At 33.6% G+C, this 21,338-nt stretch overlaps 1 protein-coding gene across 50 annotated transcripts in view; it reads right to left on the reverse strand.

Moving 5' to 3' along the window:
- The window catches only part of ADGRL2 (adhesion G protein-coupled receptor L2), a 416,957-nt gene that overhangs the window by 25,978 nt on the left and 369,641 nt on the right, over positions 1 to 21,338 (reverse strand). For 37 of the 50 annotated variants that reach the window (XM_037739295.1, XM_037739294.1, XM_037739412.1 and 34 more), the window contains 7 exons: positions 15,938 to 16,231; positions 15,307 to 15,410; positions 14,314 to 14,499; positions 13,467 to 13,505; positions 10,398 to 10,581; positions 499 to 624; positions 70 to 275 (listed from right to left, as the gene is read on the reverse strand). In XM_037739295.1, coding sequence (XP_037595223.1) covers positions 70 to 275; positions 499 to 624; positions 10,398 to 10,581; positions 13,467 to 13,505; positions 14,314 to 14,499; positions 15,307 to 15,410; positions 15,938 to 16,231 — 1,139 coding nt within the window. The remainder of the gene's footprint in view (positions 1 to 69; positions 276 to 498; positions 625 to 10,397; positions 10,582 to 13,466; positions 13,506 to 14,313; positions 14,500 to 15,306; positions 15,411 to 15,937; positions 16,232 to 21,338) is intronic. The other 13 variants (XM_037739348.1, XM_037739321.1, XM_037739371.1 and 10 more) reach the window with 2 other exon arrangements.

Consider the following 21,338-nt stretch of genomic DNA (forward strand, 5'->3'; position numbering starts at 1 on the left):
CTCAGTTTTGCTTTCCTTTCCTTCTACTTTTATAACCTTCCACTACTTCATTAGCATACATTAACTTACATCAATGTGTGGCAGGGTGAAAAGCACAGGATCAGTCAGGTATACTCGGCTGGACTCTTTATTGATTGAAACTGAAATGACGTGAGAATTCACTGCAATGGTGCTATTACGACCAATAAAGTCAGCACCCAGTTTAATGGTTGCATTTTCTGTACTAAGGAACTGTCCCAGACTCCGGTAAATGATGAACACCAACTTTGCAAGCCCTAGGAAGGTAAAAATAGTCACATGATTTACAAAAAAAAATGCTTATTAATAACTAAGACAAAATAAGAATAAAATGATAAAGTCCTAAGGTACTGTTTTAAATCTGCTTTTAAATGGTAAGCCTTTTTTTGTCTTATAAAGAGTCAAATACATGTTAGGATTAATAGGTTTTTCAACAACAACAACAACAAAAACTGGCAATTTTTTAGACTTCCATCTTACCATTCCTGCTGTTCTGTTTGACGGTATTTGCAGAGAGTTGGATTGAGCTGCCTGCTCCTTTGATGCCCAGGGGAAATTTAAAGTCTTGGATCTGTCCTTCTGTACTGAGTACGGCAACTTCTAGGACTGCATGAGGCAAAACATAAAGCAGGGAAAAGGAGGATTCTTTAAATTTAACTCAAGAGGCAAATGATAACTGTATGGAAACTACTGTTTTCTTTTTGTCTACTTAACAAAATTTTACTGTTAGGTTTCAACAAAAAAACAATCTGTTAGCCTATAAGTATGAACAGTGTATGAATAAATAGTATGTAACTTTCAAGGTTTTATATTTAAATCATGAAGCTAAACAAAAATATTTCAAACTCTTATTTTTTGGCTCTGTATATCAAGTAACTTTTCAATGACCATTACTTGACAGTGGTAAAACTAATATGAAGTACAAATCTGAACAGCTTTATGGCACCTACTTCTATCTCTGATCCATTTTAATATGAAAAATTATACAGGTCAAAGTTTGCAGTAATACATCTTTTTTCTAATTTCTAAAAATAGCAAGCCGAGAAGAATATATTTATGATGAAATGTCATTATGTTAAAACTTCCCATTAATTCTCACTAGTAACCATCAATTTTTACATACTTAAATTGGGCAGAAAACCTACAGGCCAAACCTGGTATGCCATTTGTTTTTGTAAATAAAGTTTTATTATAACACAATCATGCTTATTCATTTGTATATTGCCTATGGCTTCTTTAGCGCTACAATGTCAGTTAAATATTTGCAAGAGAGGCCACCATGGCTTGCAAAACCTAAAATATATACATACTATCTGGACGTTTACAGAAAAAGTGTGAAAACCACTGTAGTCTAAACCAAATTTCAAAAATTCAAACCAAGTATCGAAATTGAAAACCACCCAAGGAAAACAAGTCAATACAAAACATTGAGAACATCTACCTATAAACATGCCAATGCTAACTTCATTTCAAAAATATAATTAATAGTAACCACTGTCAATACAAATGTTTACCGTCTACTGGGAATCCTGATACAGATTGCAATTATTGTACACTTACATTCATTTAGATTTTAAAACGAATGGAAAAGTACATTGTTTTTACAGGAGTTAACTATCTTGTATTAATAATCATAATATTAACATTTTATTGATGAAATCTAAGGAATTCTATAAAAAATTCATTAATTTCCAATATTGAAATTTAAAAAATAATACGTATTCTCATGTAGTCTTAAAAAACGTTCAAAAAATACAGTCCATATATATTTTTTTAAATGTCACCCTCTCTAATGTCTGTATTATTGCACAGCTATTTACCTACAATTCCCTTTTCCTTTTTACAAAAATTATCTCATACCATTGTACAGTAATCCTTGGAAACTAATTTATTTTTTTATCTTCTGCAACTTTGTTTTGTAAAATACATCTATATTTAGCTGTAAATATAAAAATACAACATTCATAAATTTTTATAAGTAATTACACCACCTGTCAAACCCCTGAAATACAAATTTATAACAAGCATCATGTAACTGTTTCTTAGAATTCTATCAGTTGCAGAAACTGGTTGATATACTTAATTATTGATTCATATTTGAAAAGATTAAGCAGATGGGATGAACTGTTCTCATATGGGACTCTGTATGTGGGGGCAGGGAGCAAAGGCAGGAAGAAGTCTGATGAAAGTAACTGATTCTTCCACACACTGTAAGGAGCTATCATTAACCTTAAAACAAGACAGGACGAAAAAAGAAAATCCTGTGAGTTTTCATGAACCATCCCAAATACAGATATATATGTACAAATATTTGTTTAATTTCATGAAACAAATACTTATCAAACTTTACTTTCACTAAACAAAAATTTACTTATTAGAGTTTAAAAAGTAATGTTCACAGTAAAGAAAAAGTATGAATTTTTAAAAGGAGTAAGATCATGACTACAGATCTTAGTAAATATTTTAAGCTATTTAAGATATTCTCATAAGAAAATGTAATAATGAATTTTATACCAACAAATAATTTATATCAATAAATTTTTAAAAGGCAATAGAAATTTTCCTAGAAAAATCAAACTAAAAGAAATTAAAAACCCTAACAGTTTATGACCATTAAAAAACTCAACTAATAAATATGTACTGAATTTTAAGTAAGATTTCTATTTTCTGTTTCAGAAAATAGAAAAAGATGTGTCCTAGCTCATCTCACAAAAAATTATGATACTTTCAGTCATTAAAATGATGCAGAAAATCTTTAATAAAACATACATACATTTTACAATATCCTGAACAAATTAGTTACTAAATTAGGTTTTAAAAAGGCATAGAGAAATTAATACATTAGAAAATATATTCCTATACTTTGTCAAATACATTTTTAAAAACTATTCACAGAAAGAATAAATTTCAACAACCATTTAATGTAAAAAAATCTTTACCAAAAAATAGGAATTAAAGAAAAATTCCTTGACCAGGTAAAAGTTTTCTTATCAGATAAAGGCTAAACCTTTATCTATCCAAAACCTATACAACAAACTATAGTGTAAAACTCTAGAAGCACCACTTTTAAAGTCAAAATGATCTCTATCACAGGTTTTATTTAGCACTGTACTAGAGGGTCTAGCTTAGTAATTCAAGAAAAGTAAATAAAAGGTATAAATAAAAAAACAAGTATTCACAATAAACACAATTAACTGCATAGTAATCATAAGGGACTCTAATGATAAATTATCAGAAGTACTAAGAATTTAGCAAGGCTGCTATGAGCAAAATCAATTGTGTTTCTATACACCAAACAACAAGCAATTAGAATATATAATTTTAAAAGTGGTATTTATAATAAGTGATATTGTTTACAATAAAAACAAGAAGTATGTTATCTAAGAATAAACCTAATTTTTAAAAAGTGCAAGACACTAAAAATAGGGAAAATACATAACTTTATAAGAAGACCTAAGAAAAAATTGAAGAAATACGTAACAGTCTGATTTGGGAGAATGCAACAGTTTAACCTGGCACCTCTTTCAAAATCAATCTACAAACTCCATCCAATTCTAATCAAAACTCTAACAAGATTTTTTTGTCTGGAACTTGACCCACTGATTTAAAAATTCATATAGAAGAGACATGCCAAAAAGCGGCTAAAGCTCCTTCCTCAAGGAGCAAGGTTGAAAGACTCAACAGATATTAATACTATGAAAAAACCAAAGCAGCAAATAATACATACTGCTAACATATAAGATATAATTTCGAATCATTAGAGAAAGAAATGGATTATGCACTAAACATATACAAAGAACTGGTTATTCATATGGGGAAAAATCAAATTAGCTACCTCTCTCATACAATATCATAACTAAAAATAAATTTCAGATAAAGACATAACTGTAAAAAGGCAGAGGTTTATCATTTACAAGGGAAGTATAAGATCCTTATAAGCTCAATGTAGAGAAAATTTTCCTGAGTAGGAAGCCAAAAGGAAAATATTTCTTAAACAAGATACCAAGAGTACCAACCCTAAAAGAATAGACTAATAAATCTGACTTATTATGTAAAACAACAGATTCCTTATAAAAAGGTAAAGCCCAAACAGAATAAATGCCTGTAAACTATATAATCTTCACAGGATTAGTGTTCAGTATATATAGAAGTACAAAGAAAAAAATCAAACAGGAGAAAGTTGTGGACAACAAATTCACATGAGAGAAAACCGGCATAGGTAATAAATCTGTTAAAAACCAAAAACCAACATGAAGCAATCAGTAAATTGCTTAATTAAAATTAAACAATAATGCAACCAATTTGAATTCATTAGATTGACAAAATTTATGTCATTAATAAAGTGTTTGCAAAACTAGTAATGGTATTACTGGTGAAAAAGTAAACTGGTAAAAGAATGTAGAGAACAATTTGGCAGTATCTAGTAAAGCTTAAGGTGGATACGCTCTACTGCTCAAAAACGCTATTTCTGTATATGTGCACGTATGTCTAGAAAGGCACACATTGGAGGAAGAAGGCATAAAAAACTTTCATTACAGTTTTCCTTGTATCAGCAAAAAAGCAGAAGCCACTAAAATGTCTATCAGCAGTATAATAATCCTGGTGCATTCTTAGAAAAATAGATCAAATAAATTACAGATATGCATATCAGCATATATAAATATAAAAAAATAAAATGATAAGGGAAAATTATACAATTATGGTCGCACGTGGTGGCTCATGCCTGTAATCCGAACACTTTGCGAGTCTGAGGTGGACATATCACCTGAGGTCAGGAGTTCGAGACTAGCTTAGCCAAAATGGTGAAGCCCCATCTCTGCTAAAAATACAAAAAATTTAGCCAGGCATAGTGACACATGCCTATAGTCTCAGCTATTTGGGAGTCTGAAGAAAGAGAATTGCTTGAATGCAGGAAGTGGAGGTTGCAGTGAGCCAAGATCGTGCCACTATACTCTAGACTGGATAAGAATGAAACTCTCTATCAAAAAAAAGGAGAAGAAAATTACGCAATTACATTTATAGTGTGAAATTAATGTTAAAAACATGAAAAGTTTTCAATATATACACTTACAAAGCAAATTTTTTAAGCTTATAAATGCTAAATAGTAAAGATGACAGCTACCTCCTTCCTGATCATATCAAATCCTGGGAACTTCTACAATATCTATGATTTTCTTTTTCCAAAAAAATCTGAAGCAAATATAGTTAAATACCAATATGTGGCTCAGCTGGGTAACTGGTCCCCACATGTTATGTTATCCTCTGTACTTCCTGTATGCTTGAAATTATATCTGCCTTATTCAATAGATTTTCTGAACAGGAATACACTTGGTTCATTGGAGAACCATTCAGAGCCTCACTCAGCCAATACTGTAGACAGAATTTTAATATATTTCTCTTTCTTTGTTTCAAATTCCTCAGCAAGTAGTGCCTGTAATGAGAGGAAAGAGAAACAACTATGACCTCTGCTGGGAGATCTGCACCTTAATGGGCAGGGGCTGCTCCATGAGCCTGGGTCCCAGAAGAAAAACAATATGGAGCAGAAATGAAGATGACAGGAAGCAGAGCCGAAGCCCAGCCTCAACAGTTATGCAGCAGGAAGGAGTAGTAAACCTTTGTTGTTGTAAGCAGATGGGACTTTGGAGTTTTTGTTACCACAATCTAAGTCTAAAGTGGTGATAAAAATCAAGTTGGCTACGCAGCTCATTAAAACTATAAATAAGGCTGGGTGTGGTAGTTCACACCTGTAATCCCAGCACTTTGGGAGGCTAAGGTGGGTGTATCACCTGATCAGGAATTTAAGACCAGCCTGGCCATCATGGTGAAACCCTGTCTCTACTAAAAATATAAAAATTAGCAGGGCATTATGGCAGGCACCTGTAATCCCAGCTACTCAGAAGATTGAGGCAGGAGAATCACTTGAACCTGGGAGATGGAAGTTGTAGTGAGCCAAGATCATGCCACTGCACTCCAGCCTGGGAAACAGAGGAAGATTCTGGCTCAAAAAAAGAAAAAAAAGAGACAATAAATAAAAGGGAACTTTATAACAGATGGATCAGGCTGATAACATCTAAACCATGGAACCAATCTGAAAATCACAAGGAAATAAAACCAAAGATTATGTGGTGTTGATATGATGCAATAGAAAGTTCTTGTTAAATTAGAAAACCACAAAGTTAAACCTAGCATGATCACGCCTCTAGATCTAACCATAGTATACCAGGCAGAGTTAAATGATATACTGCGGATGAAATAAGCCAAACCCAGAATGTGACAAAGTCTACAGGACAAATCACCCACCTGACTTCCTCAAGAAAAATAAAAAACGTTTAAAAAATATTTTTTTAACATGCAAGGAGACATAACTTTTAATTAAAAGATACGTGGCCAGGCTCACACCTATAATCCCAGCACTTTTGGAGACCGAGGCTGGCAGATCACCTCAGGTCAGGAGTGTACGATCAGCCTGACCAACAAGGTGAAACTCCATCTCCACTTAAAATACAAAATTAGCCGGGCGTGGTGGTGAGTGCCTGTAATCCCAGTTGCTTGGGAGGCTAAGGCAGGAGAATCACTTGAACGGGGAGGAAGAGGTTGCAGCGAGATGAGATTGCGCTATTGCACTCCAACCTAGGCAACAAGAGCCAACAACAGCCGAACTCCGTCTCAAAAAAAAAAAAAAAAAAACTCAACTGATATATCTATCAGATTTATTACTTGGACTTGTATCCTGGTTTCAACCAAGTATTAATAAATTTATAAAAATTAAGAATATGTGAACATACTTTTGTTATCTATTGAAACTTTTTTTTTTTTTTTAAAGTGTGATAATAGTATTGTGGTTTTTTAAAGAGTATAGGATACATACATATAAAGTTTCTTACAATAATCACGATAGGATTTTACAATTTGCTTTAAAATAATACAACAGTGAGAGGAATAAGTGGAACAGGATTAGCCAGATGTTGCTAAAGCTCAGTGTGGGGAATTTTTAAAAACAAAATTTAAAACTGCTCTTCCCAAGATATAAAGAAAATAAAGTCACATACTGCAGGGAAAATATTCAGAATCGGTATATTTGACAAAAAGACTTACATCAAGAATATATAAAGAATCTTTATAATTCATTAAATGAAACAACTCAATTAAAAATGGGCAAAAGATATAAACAAACACTTCACAAAAAGATATCTGAATGGTCAATAAACACATGAAAAGAGGTTATCAGTAAAATGTTACTTAGTAATCACAGAAATGCAAAATAAATCCACAATGAGATGCCACTACGAACCACTGAAAATAAAATGACTGCCAATCCTAAATATTGGTGAGGATGTGGAGCAACTGGAATTCACATATGCTGTAATTCAAGTTTAATATGATACAGCCACTTGGAAAAATGGCAGCCAAAAAGTGGAAAAAATTCAAATGTCTAACAAGTGAGTAGATACACAAATTGTGGTATATCTTCGCAATGGATAATACTTAGCAATAAAAAGGATTAAATTATGGACACTCCCATGTATGGATAAATCTCAAAAATATTCCTCTGCATAAAAGCAACAAGATCAAAAAGAGTATCACACACTGTATAATTCCACTCAACTGAAAATCTAGAAAAAGCAAAACTAATCTACATGGATAGAAAGCACATCAGTGGTTTCTAATGTGTTTAGGGCTAGGGTCAGAGGAGACTGACTGGACAGAAGCATGAAGAGCCCATGTGAGGTTCCTGATGATTTATAAGGTTGTATAATTGTCATACTCCATCAAACTATACACTTAAAACAGGTGCTCTTATTGCATATTTGAAATTATACCTTCAAGTTTTTTATTTCACAATCAGATATAAAAATAGATAGAATTAAATCATTTTTATGGAGCCACATATCATAAGGGTAAATCAAAGATTTAAGAAGAAATCACTAAAGAGAGAAATCAAATTGGTTTAATAACCTAAGACATTATAGCCATATCCTAAAGGGAGTGAGAACACAGAGAAATAACAGGCTATTTTAGTCCTCATGTCTGAAAAGAGAACATGTCTGAAAAGAGACAAGTCCTAGGAAAAACGTGAATGTTTTCCTCATACTAAATCAGGGCCCTTCTCCCCCACAAAAAAACAAAACAAAACAGAACTGTTCATACATTGGAAATAAAAAAGGCATAACTATTATTATAATATGTAAAATTACTTTCTTTTATTTTTTTTTTTTGAGACCAAGTCTCACTATTGTCACCCAGGCTGGAGTGCAATGGTGAGATCTTGGCTCACTGCAAACTCTGTCTCCCTGGTTCAAGTGATTCTCCTGCGTCAGCCTCCCGAATAGCTGAGATTACAGGCAGCCACCACCACACCCAGCTAATTTTTTGTATGTTTAGCAAAGACGGGGTTTTGCCATGTTGCGCAGGCTGGTCTTGAACTTCTGACCTCTGGTAATCTGCCTGCCTGGGCCTCCCAATTTTTTTCTATTTTTAAGATGGGGTTTTACCATGTTGGCCAGGCTGGTTTCGAACTGCTGACCTCAGAGATCTGTCTGCCTTATACTCCCAAAGTGCTAGGATTACAGGTGTGAGCCACTGCACCTAGCCATAAAATGATTTTCATATTGATAATTCTTGGGTAATCAGCATTTAGACTAGTAAATCTCAGGCATTATTTTAGAGATGTCAGTCTCTCCATAAAAATGAAAAAAAAAAAAAAACATGAAAAAAATCCTTTAGTTTTATTTAATTATCATTTATTTTTTGAGATGGGGTCTCACTCTGTATCATCCAGGGTGGAATTCCATGGTGTGAGCTCAGCTCACCGCAACCTCTCTGGCTCAGGTGATCCTCCCACCTCAGCCTCCCAAGTAGCTGGGATTACAGGCATGCATCACCATGTCCTGATATCTTTTTTTTTTTTTTTGGTGTATTTTTTTTCTAAAGATGGGGTTCTACCATGTTGCCCAGGCTGGGCCTTAAACTCCTGAGCTCAAGCAATGTGCCTGCCTCAGCCTCCCAAACTGTTAGGATTATATGCATGAGCCACTGTGCCCAGCAAAAAAAAAAAATCCTTTAGAACTCTGAAAAACGTAGGTACTAGAAAAAATGTATTCCTGGACATTTAATTGTTTAGAATATTATCTCAAACTTGGATAAAAATATCTTCGATCCATAACCACAGTGTGCTCTAAATGTAAGGCTGATGGGAGCATAGATGTGAACCTGGTCCATCAAATTTTCTTGCACAATTGAAGAAGCAGGAGAAGGAAATTTTAAGGTTTTTAAAAAATAATTTTTAGACTATTTAGAAAACAAATTGATGTCATAATATGCCACTTCAGTAATTACTGATTTTCTATTCCCAAACCGCAAATTAAAAAAAAAAATTAAAAATACTTCATTTGTTTAAAAATTCACTTATGTAAAATAAATGTAAGGTTTTGAATTCAAATACAGGTGTGTCAATTTGATTTATGTCCACTTCTTCCATATATTCCTTTGTTCTGCGTTTTTGATATAAAGTCCCATGACTTAGGTAGGCACAATAAGGCATAATTAATTAGGCATTAAGACATGGCATGCCAGATAGCAAGTCTTCATTCAGTATCTGCTGCCCTAATGAAGTTAGCACTACTTCTGGCAGAAAAGGAGTCTGGTCCCGGTTCTTTCACATTTATGCTTGGGAAGCTTTTTACTTCACTAAGGTATGTTGTTAACTTCATCTGAACTTAACCTCACTGAATAATTAACAATTCTAAGTTGTTCAAACCTAAACTAATAAAATTTTGCTGTATATCTTTCAAATATTTTCACAAGTGAATTCCTGTCTCTCAGTGGTAGCATCTGAATTCAAAATTATGCTTCAAAACTATCAGTAGCTATTCCGCAATCTATGAAGCATGGATGTTCTGCATGGTGGAAAATGTAGTTCAGCAACCACATTTTCGACCTGAAGGCAGTTATGTTTAATATAAACATTTGACTCAATTTCTGTGTGCTAAAATATTTGACTGAGAGAATACATTCCATAAAGTAATTTAAATTCATTAGGAACATATTGTATAAAATGGTAAAGCATTTGCCATCGTTTCATAGCAAGCACTTTCATTACTTAAAAAATCTACATTCTGGTATTAAGCATTCTTACACTTTTTCGTTAATGATTTTTCAATTGGAAAAAACACACACACATAAAACCAACTTGTAAAATATAGAGTTTGGCTTTTGCATTCATTTTAGAAAGTGTGATCAATAATTTCTCTTGCTAACAGACAAAAATAATTTGACAAAAAAGTGTGGCACTGAGAAATAACAGATTCAGAATGGAAACATTATCCTCTTAGATATGTACATTCTAAATCAAAGTTAAACTTGACAGTAGATTCACTTACCAATATTTTCTGTGGGCATTGAGACCCTTGTTGGTTCTAAAAGATTGTCAGCTAGGACAAAAGCTCCTTCTTCCAATGTATCGAGTAACATTGTTGCGGTATGTGCTTGTTCAGAAGAATTCATATGTTTCCATGATTCCAAAGCTTCAGGTCTCAGAAGGTTGTCCACTGTGTCAACAATTGCCTGTATCCATTAGAAAACTATCATTAGGTTTGACTTCTTTTAGAATGAAAGTGATTTTCAGTTGCTGAGGAGTGACAACTATAATATTTACCTATCATGATTTACTCTTCCTTCAAGATACAAGAACACCTAGACAACATGTATCTGGTCAACTTATAATATACACCTGGACCATTTTAAAACAGGACTAGCTGAAGATTAACAGACTGCTATTTGATTATAAAGAGTAAGTGTAGAAAGGTGGGTTGTTTCTATCTATTTAATCACACCTCAAGTGTTAACAGTTGGCAACCACCTGTGTCAGCTCTTAATCTGAGACATTACTCTTACAGGTAGAGTCAAAACTACTAAAGTCGTCCTATTTATAATCGCAAAACTTGAATATTCTAAACCAAAAATACTAAGGTCTTTGGCACAGACTAATATGTATGCTTGAAAATTAAACGATATTATTTTTTGGAATCTGAACTAAAATAGTAACCAAAATTATTCCTTATAGACATTGTCTACTTATTATCGCTTGAAAAAAAAGAAAGGAAAAGCCCAGGTGGTAATAAAATTCATAAATTATCTGTGAACATTTTCACTCTTCCAATTCTCTGTTCAGCTAAAAAAACAAACAAAAAAAAACCACTTAAGCATATACTTTAATTCATCAACAATGATCTGCTTTTAAAGGGATAAAGAAAAGAATCAAAATTAAAGCCTCTATTGGTAAGTTGACAAAAACAGGAAAGTAGAATAAAATCTTCATAAACATCCAAGTTGTAAATATTCACATATGTAGGTTTATATTTATTGCTACACAAAATAACAGTAAATAAAATACAACTCAGTTAATGCTGAAAGCAGACTCTTATACTAATATGATCTGTAGCTACATCCTCACTATGCATTGGAAAGCTGAAACACTAACTTTATTTACTCTATTCCATTCACCCAGTCATAATGTGTCATTAGGCCCATAAACACATAGGTTTGATCTATTGGTAATCACTGAAGAAAAAGAACACACATTTTACAAAAAGAACAACAATAAAAATTGCTAGTGTGAGGTACTATATGAATGGGGGGAAAGTTGTTTGAGGCTACCGTCAAAGTAAGATTAATTAGTTTAATCCATCTTAATATCCTCGTTCTGTCTGCCTTGTGAGCCCCCACGACCTTCCTGGCAGGTGGAAGATACTTCCAAGTGGCGTTAAATGCTTTTTTTCTCCCTTTAATGGGAAATAGAATAGTCAAAATGTTCACACTGATACTGCTGCAGCCATTAACTAGAGTGGAATAGAAATTGGTCTGCAGAGGCCAGATTCATTAGTCACCAAGAAATACAGACTGGAGCCTCTCTCTAATCTAAGTTACAAATGAATCCTCTGTCACAAAGTGGGAACTTGCTTCATTTGCACAGTGTAAGTCAGCTTCTGATTTGTAATTTAAAGAGTTTTATTAGTCTTATCTGAACAGAGAAGCTCATTTGAAACATACTGAAAATGACACTGGTCAGAAAATTAAGGTCATGCTGAAATTTACTCCATATACACATAACTTGCTGATGGCATGCTTTTATTAATTTGAAACACTCCTTATTTATGACTATTTGTACTTGTCTAGTGGGATCAAAATGATCATTAGCCTAATCATATTCCTGAAGTAGTCTCTTCCTGCCAAAGGACAAAAAAAAAAAAAGCTATTCTTTCCCAACTGAGATGTATGTCCTGGGCAACATACCAATTATTACATTTCATACATTAACTAATATCTTAAAAGTGAACTGATCATTGAAGTTTAAAAATTCTGTAAACTTCAGCAGTTATTTCTTTGCCCCTATTAAACAGGCTAAAAGGGGACTTTCAGAGCAGTATTACCTAAAAACAGACTTTCCTACTACCTTTTCTTATAAAGTTTTCAGGTTCAATAATGTCTAATACTAACTAGTGAGACATCATTTTTTTCTAGACTTTGTCAACCAAAATTAGTGAAGTCATGCTTTTTAATAATCTCTAAGTCTAAGAAACGACAAAAGTTCTTTCGTTTTGTTGTCACAATATATGGATTCGTTCTTCAAGGTTTGATTTACCACAGTTATAGTCCCCTGAAGAATGAGGTTAGAAAATAACTCCGCAAAAGGAACTTCTAAAATTCACAGAAGAAAACAAAATGCAATTTGGTATTATTATTTTGATCTATCACACAGAACTAGTACGGCATAATTCCACTGTTAGTCTCAGCATGTTTCCTATTACTTGGATAGACCAGGGAGAAAACCCGGCTGGAGTGGACAGGGATTGTGAGCTAAACAGTGGCTTTCTGAAACAGTGGCTTTCTGTTCCTATTAGCTTGATAAAAACCAGAATACATCATATACAGATATCACAGTCAAATTATTTATATTTCATTTCTAGTAATCCATCCCCGGATCAACCTGATTCTAGAAATGACTCCTAAAAATTTCAGAACAAAGCCTATTTGAGTATACCACAAAGAAAGCAGTGACTTTTTCATGCACATACATTATGACTATACAGTCTTTGATATGATAAACTGCCAGGAATATATCATAGCTGTTTGACTCAAGTTGTTTTTTAATCCACAGAGATGACAACAGGAAACAAAGAGACTATATAATTACTTTCCAATTAAGAAGATATTTCGTTAAAATTCATGTACTTTTGGATGAATGGAAAAACAGCAAAAATTATCAAAAATAAATTATTTGCTTATTCTGAGAGTAATATACCTGTGAAAAGCCAACATTTGTACAGCTGATATGGGGCACATTATATAATTATCAAAGACTGAAATACATTGGATCATGCAGCAAGATGATAAAGCGTGGCAGGTAGCTGAAGAAGGGAGAAAGCAGGGTGACAGCACAGGAGAGATACCTTAAGGTAAGCCCTGCATGTCTTCTCTCGTTTTTGGAGCTTTTAAGTAAAAGAAAAGAAAATCAGAGGTTAGATTTTTATCTGCTGAAAATGAGGAAAGAAGAAATCCTCAAAAGTTAAGCTGGTGTTCCAGAGCCTAAAGTTTATATGGAGTAGTCCTCTGGAGTCTCAGTCTGCACTGACTACCAAAAACTGCTTATTTACGGTTTTTTAAATTATATTTTATAAGCATACTAATCCAAAATATGTTGAACAAAAAGAGACAAAATATATACTGCAGGAAAAAAAAGTCAATTTTTTTAACCAGGTAGAACCACATTAGGCACAGATTTTGGGTTCCTATGAACTAATGTAAACACTTATAGTGCGGTGAAAAGTAGCAATCAAACTTTTCTCAAAGCAGGAAAAATTAATGGCACTGATACAATATATTCCTGGAGAGGGCAACTTGTCCTTCTTCAGAAAGCTGCGGGCTAATAGTCCTATATGCATCACAATTTTGCTGCAACTGTAAGAGTTCCATATATTAGCATACAAAGTATATCAACTGTATAACATATAATCTCTCCAAGTGCAGATAATGCATTATAAAGTGACAGTACTGACCACAATCAGATGGATAAATTTTGCCACCAAGATCTCTCTCAGGTAATTAACATCATTTACACTTTTTTGGGAGGGCAGGGCACACTGCTCCTTTCTCAACTGTAATTTTTCCTTGGAAAATGAATCAAATTAGAATTTTTTCTTCTAGGTATATGTCTGGGAGCCAGAGATTTGGCTCTCAACTGCTATAAGAGCTGTCGTACCAAATGTTTAATTCACAAATAACAAGAGTTCTCCCTACCTTGTTATAACTCCGTCCAGCTGAATCTTTTTCACTAGGTTTCAGTTCCTGCAGCTGTGCATCAAGAATGTCCACCAACTGCTCCATCAATCTCACTGAAGAACTTACATCCCCAGCAAACACCGGCCCTTTGGTATGTTTAGCCAGTTCATTGGCAAGACTAGCAGCATTTTCTCCACTTCTGATCTGAAATGACAATTTGTATTATCTCAGTTAAATTTTCTGTTCTGTTTACAGCTTCCAGTTCTGAGTATCTTTATAGTAATGAAAAAATTATTTGCAAATGTCAAATTGTTCAACTAACTGAGACCGATAACTTTCTCTTCATTTTAGAAGACTCTAGGCTCTTAGATTAACAGACACACAAAATTCAGTATCAGACATTTAAAAGAAACAAACAAACAAAAAATCCTTTCTAAAAATTTTCAGCCAGTTCTCTAATTTTAGTGCACCATTTAAAATTGTTATTTTAAAGTCTTATTTATTCCAATGATCCAGAATTTAAATCAGTATGTAATCAGCATGATACTGAGGGTTATTATCTAATGTTTATTCGTCAAAAAGGTAGATGGAGGCGAAAATAAAATGGCACTGCATTACACTATAATATTAAAGTAGTTTACTCATTCTACCATAATCATGTGTGGTACAAACATCTGCTTGCATTCTGAGGATTCAGTTGTAAACTTAATGATATTTGATTTAATAGCCCAATGCAGTTTGTCTTATGAACATCAAAAGAAACAGAACTAAATATGAATGAAATTAACAAGGATGTATTCACTAAAAAGCTTAACATAGAGAACAGCATACCCCCGAACATATGTAACTTTCAACAAATAGTTTACAGACAAAACTATGCATGATTTTTGTTTTACTTTTATACTAAACAAAGAGCAATAAAGCTGGTTTTAACACACAAAGCTAAATTATTTATGTTAGAAGTTAAAGCACTAAATCACCAATGTGTCATATTAAAAGGTTCCAACCAACCTTCTGAGCCAGCTGATTCACCCAGTGTGAAGTACAATTGCTAAGATCGGGGCCCTTAGGGTTCCATGTTCCAGTGGAAACCATGCAGAGATATGAAGCAGTTCCTGCAACAGATGTAGAAAACAATAGTGAAATTGAAACCATTTTTCTGTACACATTCGGGAAATCAGCTATGATGATCCTGCTCTGCATGTTAAATTTTGAATAAACTCTAATGCAAGTATTTGCCAATAACTGACAAAAAGGTATAATGCAGATTATAAATGGTAAATATGAAGTCAGCATAGAAATACCATATATTTACAGCAAACAAACAAAAAGCCCTTGATTTTCTTGGGACCCATCCAAAGTGATGCTTATAATGAGAAAGGCAGCTGTGAGGAAGACTCACTGGAGTCCTGGGGCAAAAATCTCAGGCTTGATCTAGGTCTCTGAAAGGAAGAGGTAGTTTATAGTGCCTGATCTTAAATGACATTTACAGTTCAAAAAACTTTGTCCATAGATGTTATATTACCAAAGTATAAAAATAAAGTTAGCTACTGTAAACATCTTTTTCTTTGAATAAAATCAGTGTAATTCAGAACCAACTAATAAATTGAAAAATGTATGCATGGTATTTTATAGAAAATACCTCTTGTTCCCTTGGGGCATGGTCGTTCAACCATCATTCCCCTTTGTGTCTGAGGCCACTTTATCCCCCTGGAGTCTAACGCTTCACAGAATCTCTCTGGCAGGGGAAAAATATTTGTTACAGGTGGAATTTTGGTTGTAGAAACTGCTGGAGGTGGTTTTGTCCCTTTGCTTCCTTCCTGTGATCCAGCTACAGTTGTGCTCATGGGGCCTTTCTGTGAAGTAGTGCTTGTGGTTGATACTGTGGTTTTGAACAGCTCAGCTGAAGAAGTTATTGTCACAGCTGTGGTAGGCACTATGGAAAAAAGACGAGTATATTAATCTCAAACACACACACGCACATACAGGCATGCACACACACACACGCACAAAACTCTACCCATCCGTCTGCCCCCAAAACAAGCAAATAAGAATTACTGACAGTATCATTCGAGAGTGAGGAAGAATAAATCTTTTCATGTGTTCCAATTTATCCATACTAATAGCTAAGAGAAGGTAGGTCGTTTAGGCTTTACTATAGCTTTTGCTGTAGGATTCTTAGGTTTACTTCTCAATGAAATATGTGATAGTATGGTTTAAGTGTAATTTCATCACATACTGTTTAACAGAAAATGCAGGAAAGTTTAATTTAGAAAAATTCTATTATATAAACTCACCTTCTATAAGCAATCAAATTCAAAGCATTAACAAAACTGTGACGAGCATATATAATTAGAATGACAAAAAAAATTTAAAGTCACCCACTTTACATATTCTAGAAAATACTGTGACATCCTTCCACCCAGCATCCGTTCTTGCCTGAGCATGATCAGCATGCCTGATTAGATCCAAACAGAAGATAAGCTTGGCATGCTTGCGCTGACTTAGTAAGGAAACATCTCAGGCTTCGGCATTGTTAACTTTGGGATAGGTAGGTTCAAAGAAACAGCTAGTTCCAGTCAGACGTGGACTCTCTTACTAAGATAAAGCATTAGATCAAATCATGCCTAATCAAAACCAACCCTTTGTATCTTAGTGACCCTTAACAGAGAATATAAAGGAACTGTCGTTACACATTTAAAAGCAGAAATGTTTTCATTATTTTTAAAGGTTCTTTTTGCCTTCCACTGTTACTATCAAACTGTTAAATCCAGTAGGTTTAAGAAATAATGGAACTCAATGTTTCCTCCATTAATTACCATTGAATTAATTTAAAAAACAACACAAATCAGTCAGTAAAAATTTAACACTACCACTTAAAAACTGTTAGAGGAAATCACACGAAAGTTGTATCAACATTTACAGAGTATTGGCTCTTAAAATCTTACATATATGATGCCTTAAATTTAAATTGCTGGAGTATAGCAAATGAAAAATAGCTGTTTTTTTCAAATCGTTTTATAAAAATATCAACTTACTTTACACTTTATACATGGGAATAAGCTAGAAAACTAGAATTTATTAGAAAACAAGTCTATATTATCACTAATATGTTTACTATTTTAAGCTCTGGTCTATCAATCTTTGTTTATATAATTCTGACACTATTGAGAGTATACTACAAAAAAGTAGTGTGACATGTTTCTAGTTCTTTGGTAGTTACACACTTCTTGTTATCAATAAGTACACCACACATGTTTTACGCCTCCCCCCCCATCTCAAGAGAAACTTCTAAAGCATGTGTTTTATTTCCAGGGCATAATTTATTGACCATATGAGAGATGCCTATGTACATCAGTCAAACATCATGCCTAGCCAGCTGCTGCAGAAACCTATTCAAACCTGTCTATCTTTTCTGTAAAGCACTTGCTTGACATCTTGTTAAACCTCTGTAATTTTCTTTTGATTACAATGCAGCCAGGCTTTCAGTGCTTTCTCAATTAACATTTGTCAAAAGCATCACAATCTTTTGCAGAAGTGTCAAATGACTGCTGCTGAATCAAGTCTTAAAGGGGAGTTGGGAATCAGAACAAAAAAGAGAAGAGGGCAGAGCAAAAGGGTTCAGTGCTACACTATCTGATATATCCCTTGACACCATACTAATTAGTACATATTTAATCACTGAAATATGTATTAATACTACAATTAGTGATTTGTTAGTTAAGCATTAGTCAAGATTCATAATAACTGAGTCAAGGTAGACAATAAAAGAACCTCAGTTAAATGTGTGAAATTTCATGCAATATTCTACAGCCATGTTTCCATTGTTTTTTTTTTATGATTTATTTTTTATATCTTTTTCGCCTTTTGATCACCAAAATAGTTTAAAGGGAATCAACTTATTCTGCACAGGTAAATCAGTGAAATATTGGGATATCATGAAAATACGCATGATCATAAAGCTTGAGGGACAAAACTAAACCTTTTAGAGGGACAAATATAATTTTTGGGATTTTGGAACATTTAAGTTTTGTAACACCAAAAGAAAAGCAACTTTTTCTCATGTGAAAACAAGAAGTCAAGATATATTTCTAAAAATTATTATTTATTTCAACAGGTGGAAATGGCCCCAACAGGGCATCTGTTAATGATAAAAACTTATTTTGATTTAGCATCTATGTGCCAGATGCTATGCCAATCACCATTCATGGATCATCAGATCATCTTATTTAATCCTTACCACAACTCCTTGAAGTGGGCACTATAATTATCTTCCTTTTACAGATAAGGAAATTGAACCATTAAGTTAAGTAATTTAAGGTCACTTTCCCATATTCTTAAATGCTCCTAAAGATTATTATAGAGTCTAGAAAAATATGGCATCCAACAAGGAACCTTGCAGTTTGCTAGGAACATTTAACTGACATGATGTTTCTGTGTAAATCACTAAAAGAATAAAAATTTGGAAAGAAAATACAAGACTACAATCACAATGAGAAGTTCCATAATGAAACATGGCAAAAGGTTGAAAACTCATGAATATCCTATAAATAACAGAAAACACAACTCACAATAGAATTATAACTCTAATCCAAACCCTTTTTTATAGAGCTCTATTTATCCTGATGCCATACAATGCATTCAGATTAGCTGATTTAGGATTCTGTCTACCATTTATCAGTTGAGTACAAACACCTAAGAAATGATGCTAATAAACATACTTAATAGGTACCCATGAAGATTTCAGCTAACACATACAGAATGGTTTAGTTTACTCTTATGATGTACAGTACTAAGAACTTGCTATTTATTACCAGGATTTTCCTCCATGAAAGGGTTTGAAGACAATAGCCATTTATGCTAAGGATAATATTCCCCTCACTGAGGTCCAAGAACTCACTCTCACCCACTGTTCATGAAATGAACTCTAGAGAGTCTGTAGCTTGGTAAAGCAAAAATGAGCACCTGTTAAACTTGCCCCTGTTCACTGTCTAAAAGCACTGATCATCTTTTATAGAGCATTCTTTACCAGTGAAAAGGTATCTCGAAAAGTATGTATTCTATGCTATATATAAACAAAACTGGCTCTCTTGCTAAAAAATTTTTCCTGGTATTACAGAAGTGTACCACCTAATTAATTAGTCTAAGACAAATGTTGAGGAACTGCCAAAACCCGAGTAAAAACGCATAATTTTCTTTATAACATCTGGGATATCAAATGTGTAGACAGGTTAAGTAAATCTAAAGCAATCCAGATTAAGAATTGGAAAAGAGTTAAAACAGGACTGGAAAGGATTTTTCCTAAGGCCATTCCAGAGAGGGAGAAGGTGAAAGAGGAAAACCAGACCTCGTTTAGGGGAGTGGAGCAAATGAACTATGCAAGGATCACATAAAGCTCAAAATTCACCAAAAAAAGATCAGGGCACAAAAATATTATGCATGTGCTTTTAGGAATGAAAAGCCTTGGATTTATAAATGGGAAAAAGTATTGAAGGTAATATACTATTAAACAGTCCACAATGAAAAATAATACGGATAATGAAAAAAAAAACAAATGTATAATTTTACAGCACAATTTATGCCTTGGCCATATGCATGATAGCAAATCCAGCACGTAAGACTTGAACTATGAATTTCAGCAAAATAAGTCAATCACTGCTTTATGTCAGGCAAAGAACTCATTTCTCTGATTGTACTGTCTTATCAGTTTCCTGGATCTTGTTTCTGGAAAGCTGACAGTGGCTTACTGGTTTGACCTAAATTTGTGGGCCAGAATAGTTCTGCAAGGCCCCACGTACATCCAGATAGGTAGCACACATCTTGGATGAGAGAGATGGGAGTATCTAAAAGCATAATATAAATTACAAGGAGAGAAAGAGAATGAATATGGGTCAAACAGCAGTGAGAGAAATTTAGGTCAAATAATACTTTTTATCACTAAGGGCTGAACAAGGCTTGGTCAATATGAATTTTCATGTTCTTGGAATATTTACGAATGGCTATTTTAGATGACAAAACATAGTTGTAGGAATATATAGTTGCTACACATGCCAAAGCTTTTCATTTTCAAGGCTGTTAACTGCTCTTTCCAAAAGCATCTAAACTATCAAAGACTTTTCTTCTGAAATGGATCGAATTATTTACTAGAATATATGACACGTGTACAGTGACATTACTATCTTCGTATTCACTGAAGTACTTTGTGGCAAGTAGATGGGTAATGTTTTCATTTGTTGAACTGAGTTATACTCAATTTTATTCACAATTCTTCAGGTTGTTGCCTGATTATGCATTTGCAATTTTTCAACAATTTTTTTTCTGAGGATGACAAAAAATTTACTGCTACCCAAGGCAAATCTAACAAAAAGGTTAACATAAAGATCAATAAAATTTTAGCCAATGTCAATACAAGCTTGTCAATGTCTTAAGTTAGCCTTTTGACAAACTTGTAGGATAAAGCAGCAGTACTGCAGTAGCAGCTTTTGGAAAAACAATTGAAATAGATGAAATAAACCAAATTGCTGGCCTCATGAACAAAAATATGTATACATTTTTAAATAAATGATTCCAAGATACTGTCAATAGAGCAGGGAGATACAGTAGGGCATAAAACTATATGCCCCCAAAAAAGATTTCATTGTTACAAATTTAACAATGAACATTACTGCTACAACTATAAGCCAAACAATATAAACATAACCTGATGTAGGGAAAAGAGAGCTGCACACTAAGTCAATGAATCATTATTGTTATTATTAGTTATTAACAAAACTCACATATTTTGGTATTCTACAATGATTCCAATTAGAAATTCAATGACAAAAAGCTGTAACTTCTGCTTTTGAGGTCCTGACTATATGACAATATTTAAAACTGGTTAACAGCATATCTTAAAGTATGTACGGGCATGTGTTTGTTGTGAACATATTTAAGTGTGTGTACCTGCACTGCTTTAACAGAAGAAAAAATACATTAATCTGCCCCAACATATTGAACATATTAATCACTCCAAATACCTTTCTAGTTCCTAAAATTCTGAAATA

The sequence above is a fragment of the Cebus imitator genome, unplaced genomic scaffold (genome assembly GCF_001604975.1).
Source record: "Cebus imitator isolate Cc_AM_T3 unplaced genomic scaffold, Cebus_imitator-1.0 Scaffold3, whole genome shotgun sequence".
Classification (NCBI taxonomy): domain Eukaryota; kingdom Metazoa; phylum Chordata; class Mammalia; order Primates; family Cebidae; genus Cebus; species Cebus imitator.